General features: G+C 30.4%; 1 protein-coding gene across 1 annotated transcript in view; it reads left to right on the top strand.

The window, feature by feature from the left end:
- Positions 1–3,001: 3,001 nt before the first annotated feature.
- Positions 3,002–21,533, top strand: part of LOC113104251 (xaa-Pro dipeptidase-like) — a gene marked incomplete at its 3' end in the record, with an annotated part of 44,496 nt that continues 25,964 nt past the window's right edge. The window contains exons 1-8 of the mRNA XM_026266065.1: positions 3,002–3,118; positions 3,952–4,138; positions 8,351–8,478; positions 9,684–9,747; positions 14,147–14,194; positions 15,357–15,418; positions 16,922–16,966; positions 19,826–19,901. Of these exons, the coding sequence (XP_026121850.1) occupies positions 3,102–3,118; positions 3,952–4,138; positions 8,351–8,478; positions 9,684–9,747; positions 14,147–14,194; positions 15,357–15,418; positions 16,922–16,966; positions 19,826–19,901 (627 nt within the window). The remainder of the gene's footprint in view (positions 3,119–3,951; positions 4,139–8,350; positions 8,479–9,683; positions 9,748–14,146; positions 14,195–15,356; positions 15,419–16,921; positions 16,967–19,825; positions 19,902–21,533) is intronic.

Genomic DNA, 21,533 nt, shown 5'->3' with positions numbered 1-21,533 from the left:
AAGAGAGAGAGAGACAGATAGAGAGCTAGTGTGTGTGTGTGCGTGTGTGTGTGCGTGTGTGTGTGTGTGTGTGTAAAAGAGAGAGAGAGAGACAGAAAGAGAGCAAGTGTGTGTGTGTATCTATCTATATATCTATAGATCTATCTATCTATATATATATATATATATATATATATATATATATATATCTATCTATCTATCTATCTATCTATCTATCTATCTATCTATCTATCTATCTATCTATCTATCTATCTATCTATCTATCTATCTATCTATATATATATTTGTATGTATGTATTTATGTATGTATGTATGTATGTATTTATGTATATATTTATTTATTTATTTATTTATATTTTTTTGAGTCAATCTTCCTTTTTTAACAGCTGTTAACCTGTTAGATATTAGATAAAGCAATTAAATAAAATCAGTTTATTTATTATTATTATTTAATTTGTTTAAGCATTTATTTATTTACATTTTAATATAGAATATTTTTTTTTTAGAAATATTTTTTTAATATTTCCAGAGAGAAAGAAATATAAAATATACTTAAAATGATATATTTCTAAATACTATCATATTAATATAAATCATATCTAACATATGTACATATAATATATAAAATATATATAATATTTTGAGTCAATCTTCACTTTTTATCTATATTAGATAAAGCAATTAAATAAAATAATATTTTTCAAATTTATTATTATTAGTATATTTTTTATTTTCTAAACTTTGTTTAGGCATTTATTTATTTACATTTTAATATAGAATATATATATATATATTATATTTTTACATTTTACATTTTTTTTAATTTTTCTAGAGAGAAAGAAATATAAAATATAATTAAAATGATATATTTATAAATACTATCATATTAATATAAATCTTATCTTATATAAATATAAATATTTTGAGTCAATCTTCATTTTTTAACAGCTGTTAATTTGTTAGATATTAGATAAAGCGATTGAATAAAGTGTGTGGTTTTTCTTTGTCTTTTTGGCATTTATTTATTTAAATTTTAATTTAGAATATATATATATTTTTATAGACCCCTGTATATATCAACAGGGCTGCTGATCATCAACCAACCTGATGAATTGTTCATAATTGTTCTCAGTGACCAGGAATGTGTAATGAGGAAGTAAACAGGGTCAAAACTGATCCAATATTGACTAAAAGCAGAATAAAGAAAAAACACACACAGCGCATGTGGAGCTGCACATAACGGTGAAGGACAGTGGCTTCATTATTTACAGACAGACCTTGAGAAATCTCTCCGATTTAATGGAGAGAAAGAAAAAAGCTAATCAGCAAGACTATGTGGATGCAATTACAACATCAAAGCCACAGGGCTCTTTAAAAACCACCAGAAGAAAGTCCTCACCGGCATTTTAAGGTAACTGTATGCAAATTCATCCCTGATGGAGTCATGTGGTTATCTGTCACGAGAAACATTAGACAAAGCAAAGCAGAATGAGCTTAAATGCATCCGTTTCTCAGACTTTTATTAAATCGGTAATGCATTCTCTGCGGGGAATGTGGTCGTGTTTTTTACTGCTGTTCTTATTTTAGAGTTTGGGGCTGAACGAAGCCGATGATAAGATCCAGAGATCCAGGCCTGACGAAAAGGGACACATCCTTAAAGGATTAAATGATACAAAAAGAGCGATGGTACAGCAGTAGATTGTGTTGTGCATCTTCAAATTGTCTTTTAATTTCCTGGAGGAGAAAAACTTGTAATGATGCTGCTGAAATCCCTCTCTCGGGCTCAAAGCGTCATCGCTGTGTGATGTTCAGAGGAATTATGAAGCAATGAAAGATGAAAATCTCATTTGAGCAGATGCTTTGGCTTTGTGTTATGCTACACTTTATATAATATAATACTACAGTTTATAGATGTATCAGAATGTTTTACACAGAGCGACATCAACAGAGACAACAACTTAAAAAAGCATTTCTTGTTCATTTTGCATTGCACAAATGAAAAACTGAATCTTGTTTCCAAAACTGTTTTAATCTCAAATGTGCACTGAACTAGACAAAGTCTACTTGAAAATGCATAATCATTTTAATTCCCACTTTTGAGGAGGATGAATGTCAAGTTCACCCTTTATCAACCTTTTCTTTTTTCTTTATTAAATTAAGCAGCATTGTTTTGATTGGAATAAATTGCACATTAAAGCAGGAACATGGTAAACAGGTCACTTTAGATTTTTTGTTGCAAAGATTGCATTAGTAATTGGCAGTGATTAGTGTAAATGCATTTTCATTTAAAAAGTAAAATAAAATGAATAACCCATGCAAGTCCTCATATTCATCATGACATTAATATCAGCACTTGAAATCCCACTGAATCTCAAGAATATTTAATACATTAACATTAAACGTCTTAATCTGATTTACTCTGTACACATATCAATATGTTAAGTAATGACATATATTTGATCACATTTTCTAGAAACAATATAATGACATTTCGTGGTGCTGCATAAAAAAAAAAATCTAAAGATGTTTTAGAGATCCTGTATGTCTAATTGCATGAGAAATATGCAAATGATGGAATAAATAAGCATATGACGTCAGTTATGTTTTAAGTTGACATACACACATATATATATATATATATATATATATATATATATATATTTTTTTTTTTTTTTTTTTTTTTTGCTGCTGCTGCTGACGGTGAGAATCTCTTAGGCCCAGAGGAGACTTGTGAATTATTATTATTTTAAATATATATACAATAGACCTTTGGGTTATTTTGTGTTTTTTTGTTTTTTGTTTTTTTAAAGCAGGTGAATAATTTCCGAGTGAGTTAGCTATAGCTATATATAAATATTATAAAATTAGCTTTTAGTGACTATTCATATTCCCACACGGGAAAAGTGTGATCAATTACAGCGTTCAAACTAATAAATTACAATGTTTCCCGTATGTTGTTGTTTTTTCAGTAACTTCATTAGTCAGCATTGGCTGTGCTCGCGCACAGGATACACGAGTGCGCGGTCACGTGATGACTGACCAGCTGCTCGCGGTCACGTGACTCGATCTCTCACACGAACAGCAGCAGCAGCAGCAGCAGCATGGCATCTTCACAGCAGTGAGTTTCTCCTGTGTTAATTTACTCTAGATTTCGCTTTTATTCATAATCACGAGATAGCTGATTGTTGAACGCTCGCGCGGCGTGCTGTGCTTCTGCGCATGCGTGTTTCCACGTGTTCAGAATCCAGAAATCTTGCAGAATGTGGTGTTTTTGTCTTAGTTTCGCGTTTCTGTTTTTATTTTGCGAATAAAAACAAATTCTGATTGATTTTCGGTGGTGTAAATTTTCTTACAAAACCGGACTAATAGCATTAGTACAATACTATAGTACAGGGTCAATGGAAATTGGCCAAAGTATGTCTAAAGTTTGTTTTATTGAAGCATTTTGTGTATGTTTTCTTTTATTATTATTATTATTTTTTTTTTTTTATGTTATTATTTGTGGAAGTTAATGTGAAATAATATATTATTATTACTATTTAAAAAAAGTATTACTTTCAACTTATATTGTATTTCATGTCTATCAGTGACACTGAAGACTGAGAAATGATGCTGAAAATCCATCTGTGCATCCCAGAAATAAATTGCATTTGAATTCTTCTATCCCTTTAAGTTTTGCCTGATGTTTTTCAGCTCTTCTAGCAGAAAGAATTCCTCTGTCATCATGGGATCGAATCCAGCTCTTGCATAACAGTCACAAGCTCTCAGTTTCATCTCAGCAGATTTTTTGAGCATGATTGTGTGTGTAGCAACCATTAACACAGTTTGTGTGTATATTAAATAAATAGAAAAGCAAAAGATCTTTTAGCTTGTGGTTGAAGTGCATGCTCCCAGTATTGATTTGCAGTGTTTTCTTGAGTGACATGTATGTGTTTGTGTCGTGTGTGACAGGAAGGCAGTGTTTTGGCTGGGAAAGGACACACTGAGGGTTTCGGCTGCCCTGTTTGCAGAGAACCGAGAGCGATTGTGTCGAGGCCTGAGAGCTGAGAAGGATCTCCAGGATGGATCTGTGCTGGTTCTTCAGGGAGGAGAACAGAAGCAGAGATACTGCACTGACACCGATGTGCTCTTCAGACAGGTGCGACTATCAAAACACACGCTTCATTAAGCTCCTGATCAGGATTATTCAATCCAATCACTATCATTCAAGAAAGCTACAATTATTGTGCAGTTTAAGTCTAAATCACAGTTTGCCATCCAAATATAAGTGCTAAACGAAGTGCCATCAATTTTTTATTATTATTATTATTTTATGCACAATCAAGTCAAAAACACACATTAGTTTTAGACTGCATGACTTGAACAAAATAGAATTAAATCTTTAATTGCGATTATTTGTATGAAATAAATTTGTGACAGACCCAGCTAATTAATTAAAAAGTTGTATTTGTTAATAATAATTGACTCAATATGACCAAAGAAAAGTTTTATTAACTAACTTTAAAAAAGATAAATTAATAAATTATGTATATATATATATATATATATATATATATATATATATATATATATATATATATATATATATATATTATAAAATATATCATGCATTTATTTATTTTTTTAATTATTTAAAATAGTTTATTTGTAAATATTTATTAAAATTATTAATTTTGTCATTTAAATAATTTCTTATTTATTTATTTAAACTTTGTTTTAAATAAATATACATTGAAAATGATTACTCGTTGTTAGATAATCTATTATCTAATTTTAACTAATTTATTATTTTTAACTAAAACTGAAGCTAAAATTAAAATAATTTTAAAAAGCATACTTGAAATAAAGTTTTATTTAAATGCTATTTCAGCGAGTTGCCAAGGCACAATTCTCATGTTTATTTAATTGAACTTTTTTGAAAAATTATCTACTAAAATAACTAAACTAAAAACATTGAAAATAGCATAAAAAATACAAAAGCACAACAAAATTATTAAAAATGTAACTAAAATGAAATTGTGAATAAAAACTACAGTATAATGTATTTCAATTAGACTAAAATAACACTGAATGGGACATTATTGTAAAGTGATACCGAACTTTTTACTTTAATCTGAAAACTTAAAAAAACTATTAAATAATAAAAAAGCACCTGATTTTTGTGACTTGTGATCGATGCATTTACAGCGTGCATCAACACGCTCTTTTGTTTCTAAATGATTATTGAGTGTTCGTAAGTGGTGCTATTGTTTATGTTATGCTAAATGATAATTTGTGTTGGCAAGAGGCGTGTGAGTTCAGACCTTTTATTTCAGCTCAACGCTTGGGTGTCTGATAGAGACCCCTAATTAACTGCATTTACATAAATTGATTGAACATAATGAGCAGCGTGTTTCTCATTCATTAGCTACAGAAACGTGCTCATCCTGTGTTGTTTTGGCAGAGATTGTCTCATGCAGCGAGGCTTGCGATCGAGTTTTGTGATGTTTACTACTCGAGGGCTTCCTGCTTTCTTCATAATTTAACTGTAAATAATTCATAGGCATTAATTTGCTTGTCTTGTGTTGTAGTTTTTGCTTCTTTTTGAAGTGTTGATATGCACATTTGTGATTTGAATAAAATGCATAGCACTTTTCTAATTTGTGCGTGTGAGTTTGCACGTATCCTGCCGTGGTTTTGTTGCAATGCTCTGTTACGAAATCCTCTGAACGCACACAAACTCTGTAATGCACTTAAGACGATAAAATGAGTCGAACACAAAGGCGTGGATTTGATTATCTGATCGCGTTCAGCCTCGGCACAGAAGAAGATTGACTAAGAATGGCCTCATTATTATTCATGAGGGTGAATTTGAATTAAATTGGCTGCTACCTACAAGATGTTGAACTGGAATTCAACACAACAGAGAGCTTTCATTAGTTCTACACAAGTACAACAAAAGCTTTGCAACCAGTTTCAAACTTTTGATTGCGTTCGTTCGTTCGTTCAGTCAGTTGTTAATTTGTTCGTTTGTTCAATCATTCATTTATTTAGATGTTTATTCATTCATTTGCTCATTCATTGATTAATTCATTCAATTATTCATTCATACGTACATTCATCCATTCATTGATTGATTGATTCATTCAGTTGTTCCTTCTTCCATTCGTCCATTCATTGATTGATTCATTGATTGATTGATTCATTCAGTTGCTCGTCCGTTCATTCATTCATTCATTCATTCATTCATTCAGTTGTTCATTTTTCCTTCGTTTGTTCAATCATTCATTTTAGTTGTTTATTCATTCATTTGCTCATTCATTCATACATTTGTCCATTTGTCCATTCGATTGATTGATTAATTAATTCATTCAGTTGTTAATTTGTCCGTTCATTCATTTGTTTGTTCGTTCGTTCATTTGTTCGTTCGTTCGTTCGTTCGTTCATTCGTTCATTCATTCAGTTGCTCGTCCATTCATTCATTCAGTTGTTCATTTATTCATTCATTTTTAAATTATTTGTATTTTTAACGTTTTATGTATTTTTTGATTTATCATTTTTTTGTCTAATGTAAAAATAAAATAAATAATACCATTTTAAATGATAGAAAATAATGAATTTAAAAAGGTAAAAATGCTAAAATTATTTACAATTTATCATATTTTATAATCATAATATTTTTTATTATATATTGGATGATATTACAATTTATAATATATTTAATAGTTTAATGTTTTAACTTTATTATTATTATATTTTTTATTATTTTAAATAGGTTATTTGTTTTATAATTTTTTAAATATATTAATTGTATCATTTTTTTTTTTTTTTTTTATCATTTCATTTCATATTTTTTTTAAATTAATATACATTTATTTAATTATTAATATCTGGAAAATGTGATGTGTTTAACATGTTCATACCAACAAATTAAATCTGTTATTTAAACATCTACTCTTATGGCACTAGCAAGACTTTTCTTCGATTTTTATTTTTTATCTTGTTTGCTTGTTAGTTACTTCAGACTGCTGCTCAGTGACTCCAATCATTGACCCGAATGAGAAAACTGAACGTAGAAGAAGACCTTAGCAATTTGTGCATTGTGTGTAATGCATTGCCTTATGATTGCATTCAGGCAAATTTTGTAGCCCAGCAATGCATAAAATCATTCTTCACACCTAAATCCACAATAAACAAAAACCAATGTTACATAATTAACCATTTGTATCAATAACACTGAATAGTGTCTGTGTTATGGCTTATTGACAGGTTACACACGTGTAGAGTGTGTGTGTGTGTGTGTATGTAAATGAGTCACTTGATGCTGTAGAGCAGTGGTTCCCAACCTTTTTCAACTCGCGGCCCACACAACCAAACACATATGTTTGCGCGGCCCACTTCAAAAAAATTAACTGACCCCGCTATTGTTGGGTTAATAACTTAGTACTCAGAAGCTAGATTTTAAACTATATTTATTGAATAAACTAGGGCTGTGCGATATGGACAAAAAAAAAAAAACTATCGCGATTTTTTTGATCAATTTTGCAATTGTGCTTTTACAGTCATAAATGCATTCAGGATTAATTTGAAACATATTTCCAAAAGAAAACCAATCAGAGATTTATCAAAAAGTTGTAACATCTCTAGAACAGACATAAGTCAAAATTATCACTATAGTGAAGATGTAAAAAAATGTATAGACTTGTGGCAAAAAAAACAAACAAATAAAAAATCCTGTATACAGGGACTTTTTTTTCTTTTTTGCCATGCATTGTTCATAGAGCTCATTAATTGTAGCGGTGCCTCAGGTGTTTGCAGTGTGTATACAGTATGTGTATGCGCTCAGCAGTGAGAGCGCATAAATATAACGCAAAAGCACATTAAAATAATGCACGAGTGCGAATCTCTCTGTTTGCAGCAGATTTCCTTTGCTCTGTCACAAAACCGGTCGTGCTTGCTCAGAAACACGCTGCTTTGCGAGGAGAGAGTGTGCACACTTAAAACGTGTCTCCTCTCACTTAAACTGCATCCTGTTCACTAACAAATTCACTCTATGCTCATGTGTTAGACATGAATTATTTTCGCACGTTTTTATTTCTAGCCTTTTACCGCAGTGAGAACGCTCTGATCCGTCAACATTGGCTCAGAAAAAAGGCGCATCACAGAAGGTGTGTGAACCTGGAGTTAGGCATATGCGCACGCTCAAATTGTGATTTTAGGACGTTTTCTTTTAATCGCACAGCCCTAGAATGGACTGGAAATGAACAGAAAATAATTGGCGGCCCACCTGCAATACCACCACGACCCACTAGGGGGCCGCGGACCACAGGTTGAAAACCACTGCTGTAGAGATCTGTGTGTCGCTCTGCAGGAGTCGTTTTTCCACTGGACCTTCGGTGTGACGGAGGCTAACTGCTATGGAGCCATCGACGTCGACTCCAAGAAATCCATCCTGTTTGTCCCCAAACTGCCGGAGAGCTACGCCACATGGATGGGCGAGTGCGTGACGCTCCCGTTCAGGATTTGATTCACTTTGGAGACTGCATACATTACATTTTTACATCTTTTTATAGTTGAATGTTTTGCTCAGTTTCCTTCCGAGAACCTCTGTGATTTATTAAATTAAATTATCAATTAAAAAAGGAATATTCCTGGTTTAATAAGCGATGCTGTTTTTACTGATTACTGAAGAAAAATGTTTGGGGAAAAATGAAATGGTTGACCTATATAGTAAATATTTCGATTATTTTTTTTTAAAGTTATTATATTTATATTTTAAATATTTGTATTTAAATGTGTATTGTATAAATATAAATGTTAAACATGTACACATAAATATTTCATAAACCGTAAATATACATATTTAAAATACATAATATAAAAATATATATTCTAAAAACGGCTACTTTTATATTTTTTATATTTATTAGATTATTATAAGGATATACTAATTATTATTTATATTTTTATATTTATATTTAAATAAGTATGTAACATAAATTTGTATTGCATTTTTTAACACATTACATTTTTGTATTTAAAATGTATATATTCAACATATAAGGATATATATATATATATATATATGTGTATATATATATGTAAATGTATTATTAGATTAATAATAATAATAATAGATTAATAATACTATTTATATATATCTCAGTTTAATCGTTATACAAAAGTTCAGTGTCAGTAGTGTTTTTTAAATGTTTTAATGCAAGTCTCTTCTGTTCACCAAGAATGCATTTATTTAATTTAAAATACACAAAAAAATGAAATATTATTACAATTTACAATAACTGTTTTCTATGTAAATATCTGTTAAAGTGTAATTTATTTCTGTGATGCTCCGCAGTGTTTTCAGCATCATTCCTCCAGTCTTCAGTGTCACATGATCTTGTGAAATCATTCTGATATGATGATTTACTGCTCAAGAAACATTCCTGATTTAATGTGCAGTTTGAAAAGGAGTGCATGGTTTCTTCACTTCCAAGAAGCAAACACACTTTGACATCAAGAGTTCATTTACTTGATGATCTGAGGACTGAAGAGAAGTGCAGTCTTTGTCCAACAGAGTATCTGTTTCCATCAGAGTAACCATTAAAATAAATCTTGTTTGATCTTTTAATAACAAGAAGGATCTTAATGAAGTATATCAACTTCATGGGAAGTTCTCATTAAAGCTGGATCTGTCTTGACAGGATCTATCCTCGTGAACACTTCAAGGAGAAATACGCCGTCGATGAGGTGCATTACACCACTGACGTAAGTACACTTTTTTTTTTTTTTACTGTACAACAAGGTTTTTTTTTTTACTGTAAAACTGTACAACTAGGATTTTTTTTACTGCAAACTAGGATTTTTATTGTAAAACAGGGTGTTTTACTGTACGACTAGTGTTGTTTTTTACTTAAACTATACATCTGTGTTTTACTGTAAAACTGGGGGTTTTACTGTACAACAGGGTTTTTTACTGTACAACTGTAAAACTAGGATTTTGTTACTGCAAAACTAGGATTTTTACTGTAAAACAGGGTTTTTTACTGTACAACTAGTGTTGTTTTTTACTTAAACTATACATCTGTGTTTTACTGTAAAACTGGGGGTTTTACTGTACAAAAATGTTTTTTTTTACTGTAAAACTGTACAATTATGGTTATTTACTGTAAAACTAGGGTTTTATTGGTATTATGCAGCAAAAAGTGTCTTGTACTTGTTCATTAGGTTTGTTTTCTATTATAATGTATAATACAGATTAGTGTTTATATTATGATAAATTATATTTCTTGAGTGGCCTTGAGCTGCTTTATAACTGAGCCAGTTTTATTTTCTGCAAATTTATTATTTAATTAAAAGATTATTATTATTAATTTATAATTTTTTTAAGATGGAATGTTTATATATTGTTTAGTATTTTTACTATATATATATATATATAACTTAATTTTATTTCATTTCCGAATATTTTATTTTTTTGTTATTTTATTTAGCTATATTTTAAGTTTATCAGAATGAAATGTACAGCATAAAATGATGCACATGAAAGTGTCATGTAGAGATTTTGTGATTAGTCTAAATATTTTGGATTGCATCGATTGTGTCAGAAATTCTCAAACTGTAGTCGACGCTGTAATTGCAGCTCATTCTTAAAAAGGTAATCTAGTAATAATAGTCTATGTGTTATGTTCTGGTTCGGGTTGTGCATGCTGATGTAGACGAGTCAGACGGACGTTGCATCACGTCTCTTTGTCAAGCGTGACTTCAGATGCAAACAAAGTGATTTTTTTTGTGTGTGTTTTCTGTGCTTCATTGCATGCGTCTGTACCAATGCATCACAATTCCTCCTCTGCTCTTTTCTTCTCTCTGAGTGTTAATGACCTTCTCCTGAGGTTCCTCTCAGCGATGCTTAAACAGATCATTTGAGAAGGCAAACAGAGCTGCTGGGAGCAGAAAATAGAGAGATATCTGTAATCTGAGAAAACAAATGAAATCTCCAATGCAAATGCACTAAAGGAACACCCAAAAAAACAGTTTTGTGTTTGTTACGGTTGTGAAAATGAACTTGACGTGTTGCTCTTGAAACAAAGTTCAGTTCATTCAGATGTTGTTTTTTCCGTTTAGATTTTTGCATGTTGAATAAAATCAAACCAATTAAATAAAAATTATCAATAGCTGAAATGAAATAACAATGCACTGATGTAAAATAAAAATATAGGAAGACAAAGTCATTTCTGATTTTTCAAAGCAAAATTTCTCATTTTTGTTTATTTTAAGTTGACGCACAAAAATAACTGAAAGTAAATAAAATAAAAATAAAACCATAAAAACATTTTCTTAAACTGAAATTAAATTAACAGTAAAACATTTTAAAATAAACTTATTTCAACTAAAGGCATAATGAAATACAATAAAATAAAATTTACATGAACTAAAAAAAAACTTATTTTATTTCAGCTGGTTGCAACATTTAAGTTGACACTAAAATAACTAAATTAAATGAAAATAAAAAGAAAACAATAAAAAAATTTAACTGAAATAAAATAATAAATAACTGTAAAAAATTTGCAAAGGCAAAATTTCTCATTTTCATTAGTAAAATGTTCTAAAACAACTAAAAATAAACGAAGTAAAAATAAAAATAAAATCAACATTAACTGAAATAATAAAAAAAAACTTTTTTTGTTTCAGCTGCCAAGGCATTGTTTCTCATTTTCATTTAAGTTAAAGTATTAAGATCAATAACACTAAATAAATAAAATATTTTCATTTTACATTTTATTTCAGCAAGTTGCTAAGCTACCCCACCTCCTCAAAAACATTTTTCTAAAGGCCATAATGACAGTAATGTTATATGAAAATGTCCATGTTGAAAAATTTGGGAATTGCACTAGGCTAAATGTTTCAGCCACATATATGCCCATTGAAAATGAATGCACTTTAGTACAATGCAAATACATTAAAGGACTAGAGATATGATGACTAGTTGCCTGTAAGTATTGTTATGGTGCAAAAAGTCAAACTTCAATGTCATGTCATCAATAACCTTTAATGGAATGTAAATGTACATCCAAGCTTAGCTGCAGGAATCTGTGAGGGCAATGGACAAGAACATTGGTGCAGGCTTAGTAACAATTACTCTTGTTTGGTTGTCTATTTACAGTAAACATTATAGTGCTGTCAAAATTAATGATTAATCCAAGTGATTAATCAATAACTAAAAATTTAAATTAACTCATAATCCTGATACCTTCTTGATTGATAGCTTCCTGTATTCGGTACATTCGTCTGATATGTCCAGTGTTCGGGGGGTAACGAGTTAAATTTGGTAAAGCCTAGTTATCACAACATTGTCAATCGCGTCGTCAATCGCAAATGCTAATTTATTAAAACGTCTCGCTACCGAACTACCTACAGTAGCTTAATTTGCGGAGGACGAAGAGAAAGCACTCATTAGGTAAATGAGCCAGTGAGAAATAATAACTTTTAAGTTGGGTCCAGTGCGTTTTCGATACTTTTAAAACGGTACCGATGCCTAAACGGTACCTGAACCGATACTTTTTTAAAAAAGAGCCACAAAAAAAAAAAAAAAAAAAAAAACTGTGGATAACATTAAAGAACATTACAAATATTTAAAAAAAATTCATAGCTTTCACCTTGGATGCTCTAATTTCTCAAGCTGTGCTTCCTTTACTCTAAGGCTAATGTATTTCACAATCTGGGTCATTATTTAATACAAAAACACACATGATGTTTCTAACTGTATCTCTGTCAATGTCTCTGATATTTAGTTAAAATGAGTGCTGTCTTTAATCAGTCCTGTGAATTACTGTAAAAGCTAAAAGCTATAGCCTCTCTAAATAATTTCTACTTAAGGTAACAAAGTATTTGTACTTCGTTACTTGACACCTCTGGTTTGTCCAGATCTGATCCTGTCTCACTCACAGCCTCTCGATTCACTATATATCTCGAGCTCGTTTGCTGATTGCTTTAATGACAGTCATTTTCCACTTACCGTACGCTCAGATGTGTTTCTATTCAGCGCAGCGGGCCGGAATGTCAAATGGAAACACAATTGATTTTGTTTGCATTGATTTTAAGACATTTTGAGCCCATTCATCTCGATCACTGATTTCTGCAACTCATACAATTAGTGTAATTAAGAGTGTTTGACGCCTGCCAGACTCAATTAAGTTTGGAGTTTTGTTCAGATGTTTTAAGAGTCGGTCGTTTATCTTGCATGTCATTTCTTTCTCCTCACCATCTGTCTTGTGCTTTCAGCAATAGTTTTAGTGTTGTTTTGTTTTTATTAACTCTGATTAGTGTAATATTTCAGTCCTTTGCCGTCTGTTCAGTATTTATTTTTGATTTTTGATTAAACAGAGTTTGATTAGGACTGATTTAGACTTTTTTTAGATCGTGAATTGCTAGGTTTTTGTTAAATGTGAGCCAAAATCATCACAATTAAAAGAACCAAAGACTAAACTACGTCACTCTGTGTGCATTGAATTTATTTAATACACGAGTTTCACAATTTGAGTTGAATTACTGAAATAAATGAACTCTCCACAACATTCTATTTCATTGAGATGCACCTGTATGTGTGAAAGTGCATGATCCAAACTTTTAAATGTAAAAAAAAAAATACATTCATGAATGCAAACATTTTGTAACATGATTATATCATGTGTTCCTTCCCACAATGCTTTGCTCATTCTGCTCACACAACATTATTACGTATTTTCCGGACTATAAGTCGCACTTTTTTTCATAGTTTGGCTGGTCGTGCGGCTTATAGTCAGGTGCGACTTATTTATCAAAATTAATTTGACATGAACCAAGAGAAATGAACCAAGAGAAAACATTACCATCTCCAGCCGCTAGATGGCGCTCTATGCTGCTCAGTTCTCCTGTAGTCTACACTGAAGACATAGAGCGCCCTCTCGTGGATGTAGACGGTAATGCTTTCTCTTGGTTCTAAATAAATGCGACTTATAGTCCAGTGCGACTTATATATGTTTTTTTCCTCATCATGACGTATTTTTGGACCGATGCGACTTATACTCAGGTGCGACTTATAGTCCGAAAAATACGGTATGTTGATTTTCCCTGATATTCCTGCAAAGCCAATGCAAGGATCCGCTCTAATGAAAGCTTTCGTCCACAGATTGCTGATGTTCTGACCGAGATGAAGCCGAGTGTCCTGCTCACACTGGTGAGATCTTCCTCGTTTACTTCACAAGAAGGCTTTCAAGAATTCAAGCATTACTTTGTTTTATTTGGACTACGGTATAAATATATTTAAGATCTTTATCGTAAATTTCATGTTAAGTTTATCAAGGTGGCAACCATGTCTTTTAGTGTTTTTTGGATTATAATGCATATTTACATTTTTATTATTATTATATATTGTAATTTACAGAATGGAGTATGCATGAAACACAATAAAATAATATAATTTTTTAATGTAATGTTTTACATGAAAACATAATTATTCAACTATTTATATGATAATAAAATAATATATGCAAAAACGTGAAATTTATTTATTAACATTATTATCAAATTTATATTTAATATCTATTTAAGATGCTTACATTTCATGTTAAGTCAATCAAGATGGCTTTTGTCTTATAAAAAATTAATTTATTATTATTATTATTATTATATACAGTAATTGTAAAGTACATAATATGCATGTAAAAAAAAGAATATAAATCTTTTATTTTAATGTTTTATAACGTGAAATAAAACTATTATTCAACTATTTATATATTAATGTATACTATATTTATTTATGATGATAAAATTATATATATTAAAAAAACTGTAAATTTTATTTATTAATATTTTTATTATCATTTTAATATTTAATCTATGAAATATACTTAAATTTCATGCTAAGTCAATCAAGATGGCTTTTATGACATATTTTTTTTAAAATAAACTTTACATTATTATTATAATTTTTGTTATAACAAAATATATTTATTTTATATAATATTCATAATAATATAATATAGATGTACAATATACATCAAAATAAAAAATATTTTATTGAAATATCAATATATTTATGTATCGTAAATTAATTTCTAATAATACATTTATATATTTATAAAACAAAAATGTAAATATATTCTTATTATTGTATTATTAGACACATATATAGTAAGTATTGTAGTTATATTAATAATTATAGCTATAATAATAAATAACATTCATTTATTTTGATGTGAATAGTGACTTGTGCTTGTTTTCATCAGACTCTCTCTCTCTGTGTGTGTGCGTGTGTGTGTGTGTGTGTGCGTGTGTGTGTGTGCACGTCCGTGTGTGTGTGTGTGTGCGCATGTGTGTGTGTGTGTGTGTGTGTGTAGCGGGGAGTGAACACTGATAGCGGCAGCACCTGTCGTGAAGCATCCTTTGAAGGCATCAGTCAGTGAGTTTCATCCTTTATTCAGAGCTTTGTTCCTAAACCTCCCTCCAGGGAAAGCTGCTCCGGCGTCCTCTGTGCACCCGAATAAAACCTCCACCCGTTTAGACTGAGGAACTAAAACACTCTGAACCTAACAAGGAATATTCTGAGATATTAGATCTGACCCTGTAACATTTAAACATGAGACATAATCAAAATATCATATGTTTCAAAGTGCACAAAAACACAAACACAGTTTTGTTCAGTAGTAAAAAGTGTCTGTAGTAACTGCATTGGCAGCATTGATATTTTAGTATGATGGAGATACTATTATATATTTTTTTTAATATATATTTTCTTTAAAGTTTTAGTAATTTTGTTGTTTTGTAATTGTTTAGTAGCTTTGTTTATTATATATATATATATATATATATATATATATATATTATTATTATTATTATTATTATTATTATTATTATTATTATATATATATATATATATTTTTTTTTTAATTTTTATAAAAAAAGTTATTATTTCTTTAGTTACTTTGTTGGATCAAATAAAATAATTTATTTTATTTTATTAGTCTCTGAATCGACTAAAATGTCAGCTGTACACAAACATAAATATACACTAATATTTTGAGATTCCTAGTTTTCATTAAAGTTTTAGTTATTTAGTTTTTTAGTATGTGTATATACAAACATTTTTTCATTTATTTTTATTTTATTACATCACTTCAAACTATATTAAATGAGGTGTTGCTCGGTTACTAGCTGAAATAATGTTTTTATTTTATTATACTCAAGTAAGAAAAAATGATTCTATAATTTATTTAAAATGCATTTATTTCATACTAAGTATACTTTAAATCCATTAACCTGTTTATTGCCAAATCACTTAAGGCTTACTGATATAACATTATAATTAATCTTTATTTAGAGAATTTCTTTAATGCACATTTCTTAATAGTATGCCTAAAATGTGTATTAAAATCATTGTTAATAAGAATTGTATAATCTTTTAACATTTTAAATTTTTAAATTAAAGATATTTCACGTATATACTTGCTATATTTCCATTTTAACAGAGTGAAATAAACTTCAGTATGTCTTTAGTTGGACCTCATCACTATTTTCACTGTCAATTAAAGAGCATTAAACGCTAGATTAGTTAGTAGCATGTTTAATAAACCAAAAGAACAATGCACGGTATGTTTATTAAGCATATAAATATGTAAATGTTTTTTAGTACACTTAGCACAAAATAAATGCATTTTAAATACATTTTAGTATTTTTTATATTTAATTTAAATTTAGTATTTTATTTATAAGACTGTGAACCAAATGTGAAATTTCTCGAGGGATTCGATCTTTAACCATTTATACATGAGAAAGTATTTTAAAATATCTTAATGTGATTGCATTAGATGTCAGTGGAAATGTCATTTGTTGCAAAACAAACCAAATAAAATAAAATAAAAACAAGTCGTTCAGACAGTATAGTGTGTTTTCTTCTCTTCTGCAGGTTTCAGGTGAATAATTCCCTGCTGCATCCAGTGATTGTGGAGTGGTGAGTGTCATTTAAATCACATTTCTTAATAACTAAAGCACAAGCTCGTTACTAAAGTCCAATTAACAAAATCAAAGCAGGTTTGCCACTTTAGAGAAAACGCGTCTGATCTTTGATGAAAGGTAAAGTATACGCCAATTACTGGATCGTTTCATCTGTTGGTGTTTTGATTGTCGTGGCATCTTTTTAAAAGTTGGTTCTTCATGTTAGTCGTGTCTTTAATTAACAGAGCATGGTTATGCATTCAGACACTGAACCTGACAGAGATCAGATGTTGATTATTGCTTCATAGAATGGGAGTTTGGTTGAGAAAATGAGATTGATGTAAAGTGCTCTGAGAGCTCTTCACTCTCGTGTGGACCGACTCGGTTTGTCTCTAATGCTCTGCGTGCTTCTCTTGCTGTCGTGTGCATTAGGTTTTCTCCTCTGTTCCTCGCTGGAAAAAGTGGCTCATTACGGTTTCCCTTCTCTCGCCTGCTATCTTTCTCTAAGAGAGAGTTTGGCGCTTGCTTCTCAGTGATGAAGCAGATATTAAAGGCATGCTTAAAAAAAAAAAAAAAAAACAGGAAACCAGTTTTGTAACAAAGTAACTTCTCACAAAGTTTCCTCTAACACCAAAATAAATCAAGTAATTTAAATCTGTAAATGTTATCATTTGTTATCAAAACAAACATTATTATTTACTGATATGGGTGATAAGGCCTTAAAAAAATAGCTGGTTTCCATCAAAAACGTGTTAAAGGGGTCAAAATATCTTCTGTAACTGCACTGAAACCAGTGTTATTTTAGTATCATTGAGATACTATTATAGTTTTTATATTATTAAAATTTTAGATAAAGTTTTAGAATTTTTCATGCATGTTTATAAGTAAAATATTTTTGTAATTTATATATACATATGTCTGTATAGTTTCATTAATTTTATTTAACTTTTTACTTTAAAACAAATTCTTCAAGTAAAGCTAAAATTATGCTGAAATAAGTATTTTATATTGTTTTATTTATTTAATTAGTTGATTGATTGTTTTAGCAGCAGACTAAATGCAGATTTTGTTTTTAAGTTTATGAAAACAATTTTTTTCTTTATATTTACAGAAAGACCAGGCACATGCATTAAAAAAGAAAATGGTGTCAATTTTGGTTTAATGTTGACATTTAAAGGCGCACACACAAACATTAGTTGTCAGTTTAGACAAGTAAATGTTCTTTATACTCCCAGTTAACATCTGGAGAAGAACAAAGCTGAAAAAGTGTTCTGGTCTGAATCAGGAGAGAAATCCGTGTGTTAAGTGTTCAGTGCTGCTGAGCTGCTGAGAAGAATCACATGGCAGATCATAACCATGGGTTACTGCAGTGTGTGTGTGTGTGTGTTTGCAGTGATATATTTAGATGTGTTGTTAGAAAGTTGGCACATTCACACTGAGTCATAGAAGGAGATGTCAAGATACTTGAGTAACGCAGGCAGCATCATTAAGACATAATCGAAGACGCTCGGCCAGAAATAGATGGTGGAGGTGATGAAAAAAACACTAACGAGAGACTAAATGCTAATTTTTCTGACGTCAGTCCTGCTGGGTTTAGGCTAAGTTTAGGATTTTAAGTATATCAGCTTCATTCAACTTTAAGGTCAGTAAGTTTGGAGTCAGTACGGAGTTTATTAGAAATGTATTCAGTAAGGCTGTGTTAAATTGATGAAAAGTGACAGTAAATACATTTATAATGTCAACCTTTCTATTCATCTGTGAATACTTTAAGATAAGCAGCACAAATGTTTACAACATTGATGATAATCAGAAATGTTTCTTGAGCAGTAAATCATCATATTTTCATGATTTCTGAAGATCATGTGACACTGAAGACTGGAGGAATGATGCTGAAAATACAGCGGAGCATCACAGAAATAAATTACACTTTAACACAGATTCACACAGAAAATGGCTATTTTAAATTATAATAATTTTAAATTTTTACTGTATTTTTTGATCAAATAGAAACCAGCTATTTTAAATGATAATAATATTTTGAATTTTTACTGTATTTTTTTTATCAAATAGAAACTGGCTATTTTAATAATAATATTTTGAATTTTTACTGTATTTTTTTTTATCAAATAGAAACCGGCTATTTTAAATGATAATAATATTTTTAATTTTTACTGTATTTTTTTTATCAAATAGGAGCCGGCTATTTTAAATGATAATAATATTTTAAATTTTTACTGTATTTTTTGATCAAATAGAAACCAGCTATTTTAAATGATAATAATATTTTGAATTTTTACTGTATTTTTTGATCAAATAGAAACCAGCTATTTTAAATGATAATATTTTGAATTTTTACTGTGTTTTTTTATCAAATAGAAACCGGCTATTTTAAATAATAATAATATTTTGAATTTTTACTGTATTTTTTGATCAAATAGAAACCGGCTATTTTAAATTATAGTAATATTTTTAATTTTTACTGTATTTTTTGATCAAATAGAAACCAGCTATTTTAAATGATAATATTTTGAATTTTTACTGTATTTTTTTTTATCAAATAGAAACCGGCTATTTTAAATAATAATAATATTTTGAATTTTTACTGTATTTTTTGATCAAATAGAAACCGGCTATTTTATATTATAACAATATTTCGAATTTTGACTGTATTATTTTATCAAATAAATGCAGCCTTGGTGAGCAAATCTTAACCGATCTCAAACTTTTGAACATGCATAGTATATGCACATTTTTTTATTGACTTCATTCTCTGGTAAAGTCACTTTTTAACGTGTAGCCTCTTGTAGCATATGTTATATCTTCAAATGCATATTTTATCATGATTATCATCGCGTTTCTCTCTGTTTGTCTGCAGTCGTTTGCTGAAGACTGACATGGAGCTGGAAGTTCTGCGCTATACCAACCGCATTTCCAGTGAAGCCCACAAAGAGGTAAAATAAGTTTTTAGGCAGATTTCTTCCCCTAAGTTTTCTAATTTGAAAACTGCTGCCCTTAAGACTTTAGTTGGAAGTAGTCAAACCTGATAATTGCTCTGAAACACCAGAACTGCATTTCTCAAAAGGTTCCCAAGCCTCCCATGGTCTCTTTAGGCTTATGATGCTTTTGGGAAATGGGTTTTTCTCGACACAGACAGCTCCGTTTGGGTCACAAGCTGTACGTATGGCACAGTGTTTTTGTGCAAATTACATAGGGAGGATGTTACAGGGGAAAAGCTCATCAAATCTCACTTAAAAACACTATTTGGTTGGAGTTTTAGCCTCTGTTCCTCTGTAAGAAAGCATTTTTAGTCAGATCTGTACTGTATTCTCTTGATGTAAAGCTTCCAAAATCTCATACGTCGTTTGATCAGTATCTAGGCCAGCATTGCATTTATCCTTTTACAGAGACAAGACAATACCAGAATGCTAAACAGCTGATATTTCAGTACAAAATCCTGCATCTAGACCAGGCGCTGCACTGGGGAAAAAAATGATTGCACTCGGAAATTGCTAGTAGATTTCATAATTTCATAAAGTAATGCATTACTTTACTAGTTATCTGAAAAATGTAATCCAATTACATAACATTACTTGTAGTGTGTTGCCCCCAAAACTAGTTGAAGTAAGCAAAAGTTTATTATAACGATAACGATTTTTGTATTGCATTGGATTTTTTGTATTGAATTTTGTATTGAATGCTAAGCAATAAAAACAAAAAACAATTCTCTTCTAATCTAAGAGATTTCCAGCTCTATTTAAAATTCTGAAATGACTTAAGCATTAATAACGAACGAACCATTTAGCTTGTAGGTGAACTATTTTTTTAAAATTGTAGAAAATACAAAGATTTCCATTTGATTTCGTTCTGCTGTTGTCAGGATTTTTCCACATTGGCGACGGAATCGTAGAAGCTCAATGTACATTTATCCTCGCCTTATTTAATGGAAATAGCCCCAGCACTTCATCAAATCTAGAGTGACCTTGGCAGACCGGGTCGATCTTCAGATGAATGTTTTGAGGCTCTTTTGATGTCTCGTTTCCAGCAATAAAGGCCTCGGCACATATTAACACTCACAGGTCTTCATAAGTGCCAGTCTCAGCCAGAGCTGATGTAGACAAACGTCTCACAGCCGTAAACTCTCGTCTTCTGTTATTGCTGGATATTTGGTTTAAGAGGGACACGAGTCCAGGCCACAATAGAAACACATTGTTTTTTTTAAATGCCGAAATGAGGAACGAGGGATTTTGAAGAGTTCACTGTACGGTCACTTGAAAACGTTGAACAGGAAGAATTCAGAATAGGGCTGAGAATCCAAATCGAGTTCATATTCAGAATCACTTGCATTTTTTATCGGTTTCGCTAATGGATTTGGGACGCGTCTTATTTTTGTGCTGATGTGAAAGGAGAATGTTTCCAAATATCTTTCTTCCTCAGAAATACAGAAAGATTCATTAACAGAAACCAGGATTAATAAAATTATCGTTGCGTGAAAGCAGATTCTTCAAACCCAAGCGGCGTTCTGACTTCACTTAGTCATTTTATTTTTATTATGCATGGTTCAGTTTTATCTTGTTAATGCATCT

This window comes from Carassius auratus, unplaced genomic scaffold, assembly GCF_003368295.1.
Source record: "Carassius auratus strain Wakin unplaced genomic scaffold, ASM336829v1 scaf_tig00217960, whole genome shotgun sequence".
Classification (NCBI taxonomy): domain Eukaryota; kingdom Metazoa; phylum Chordata; class Actinopteri; order Cypriniformes; family Cyprinidae; genus Carassius; species Carassius auratus.
Note: the sequence above shows the minus strand (reverse complement) of the source record. Positions and strands in the feature narration are given on the sequence as shown.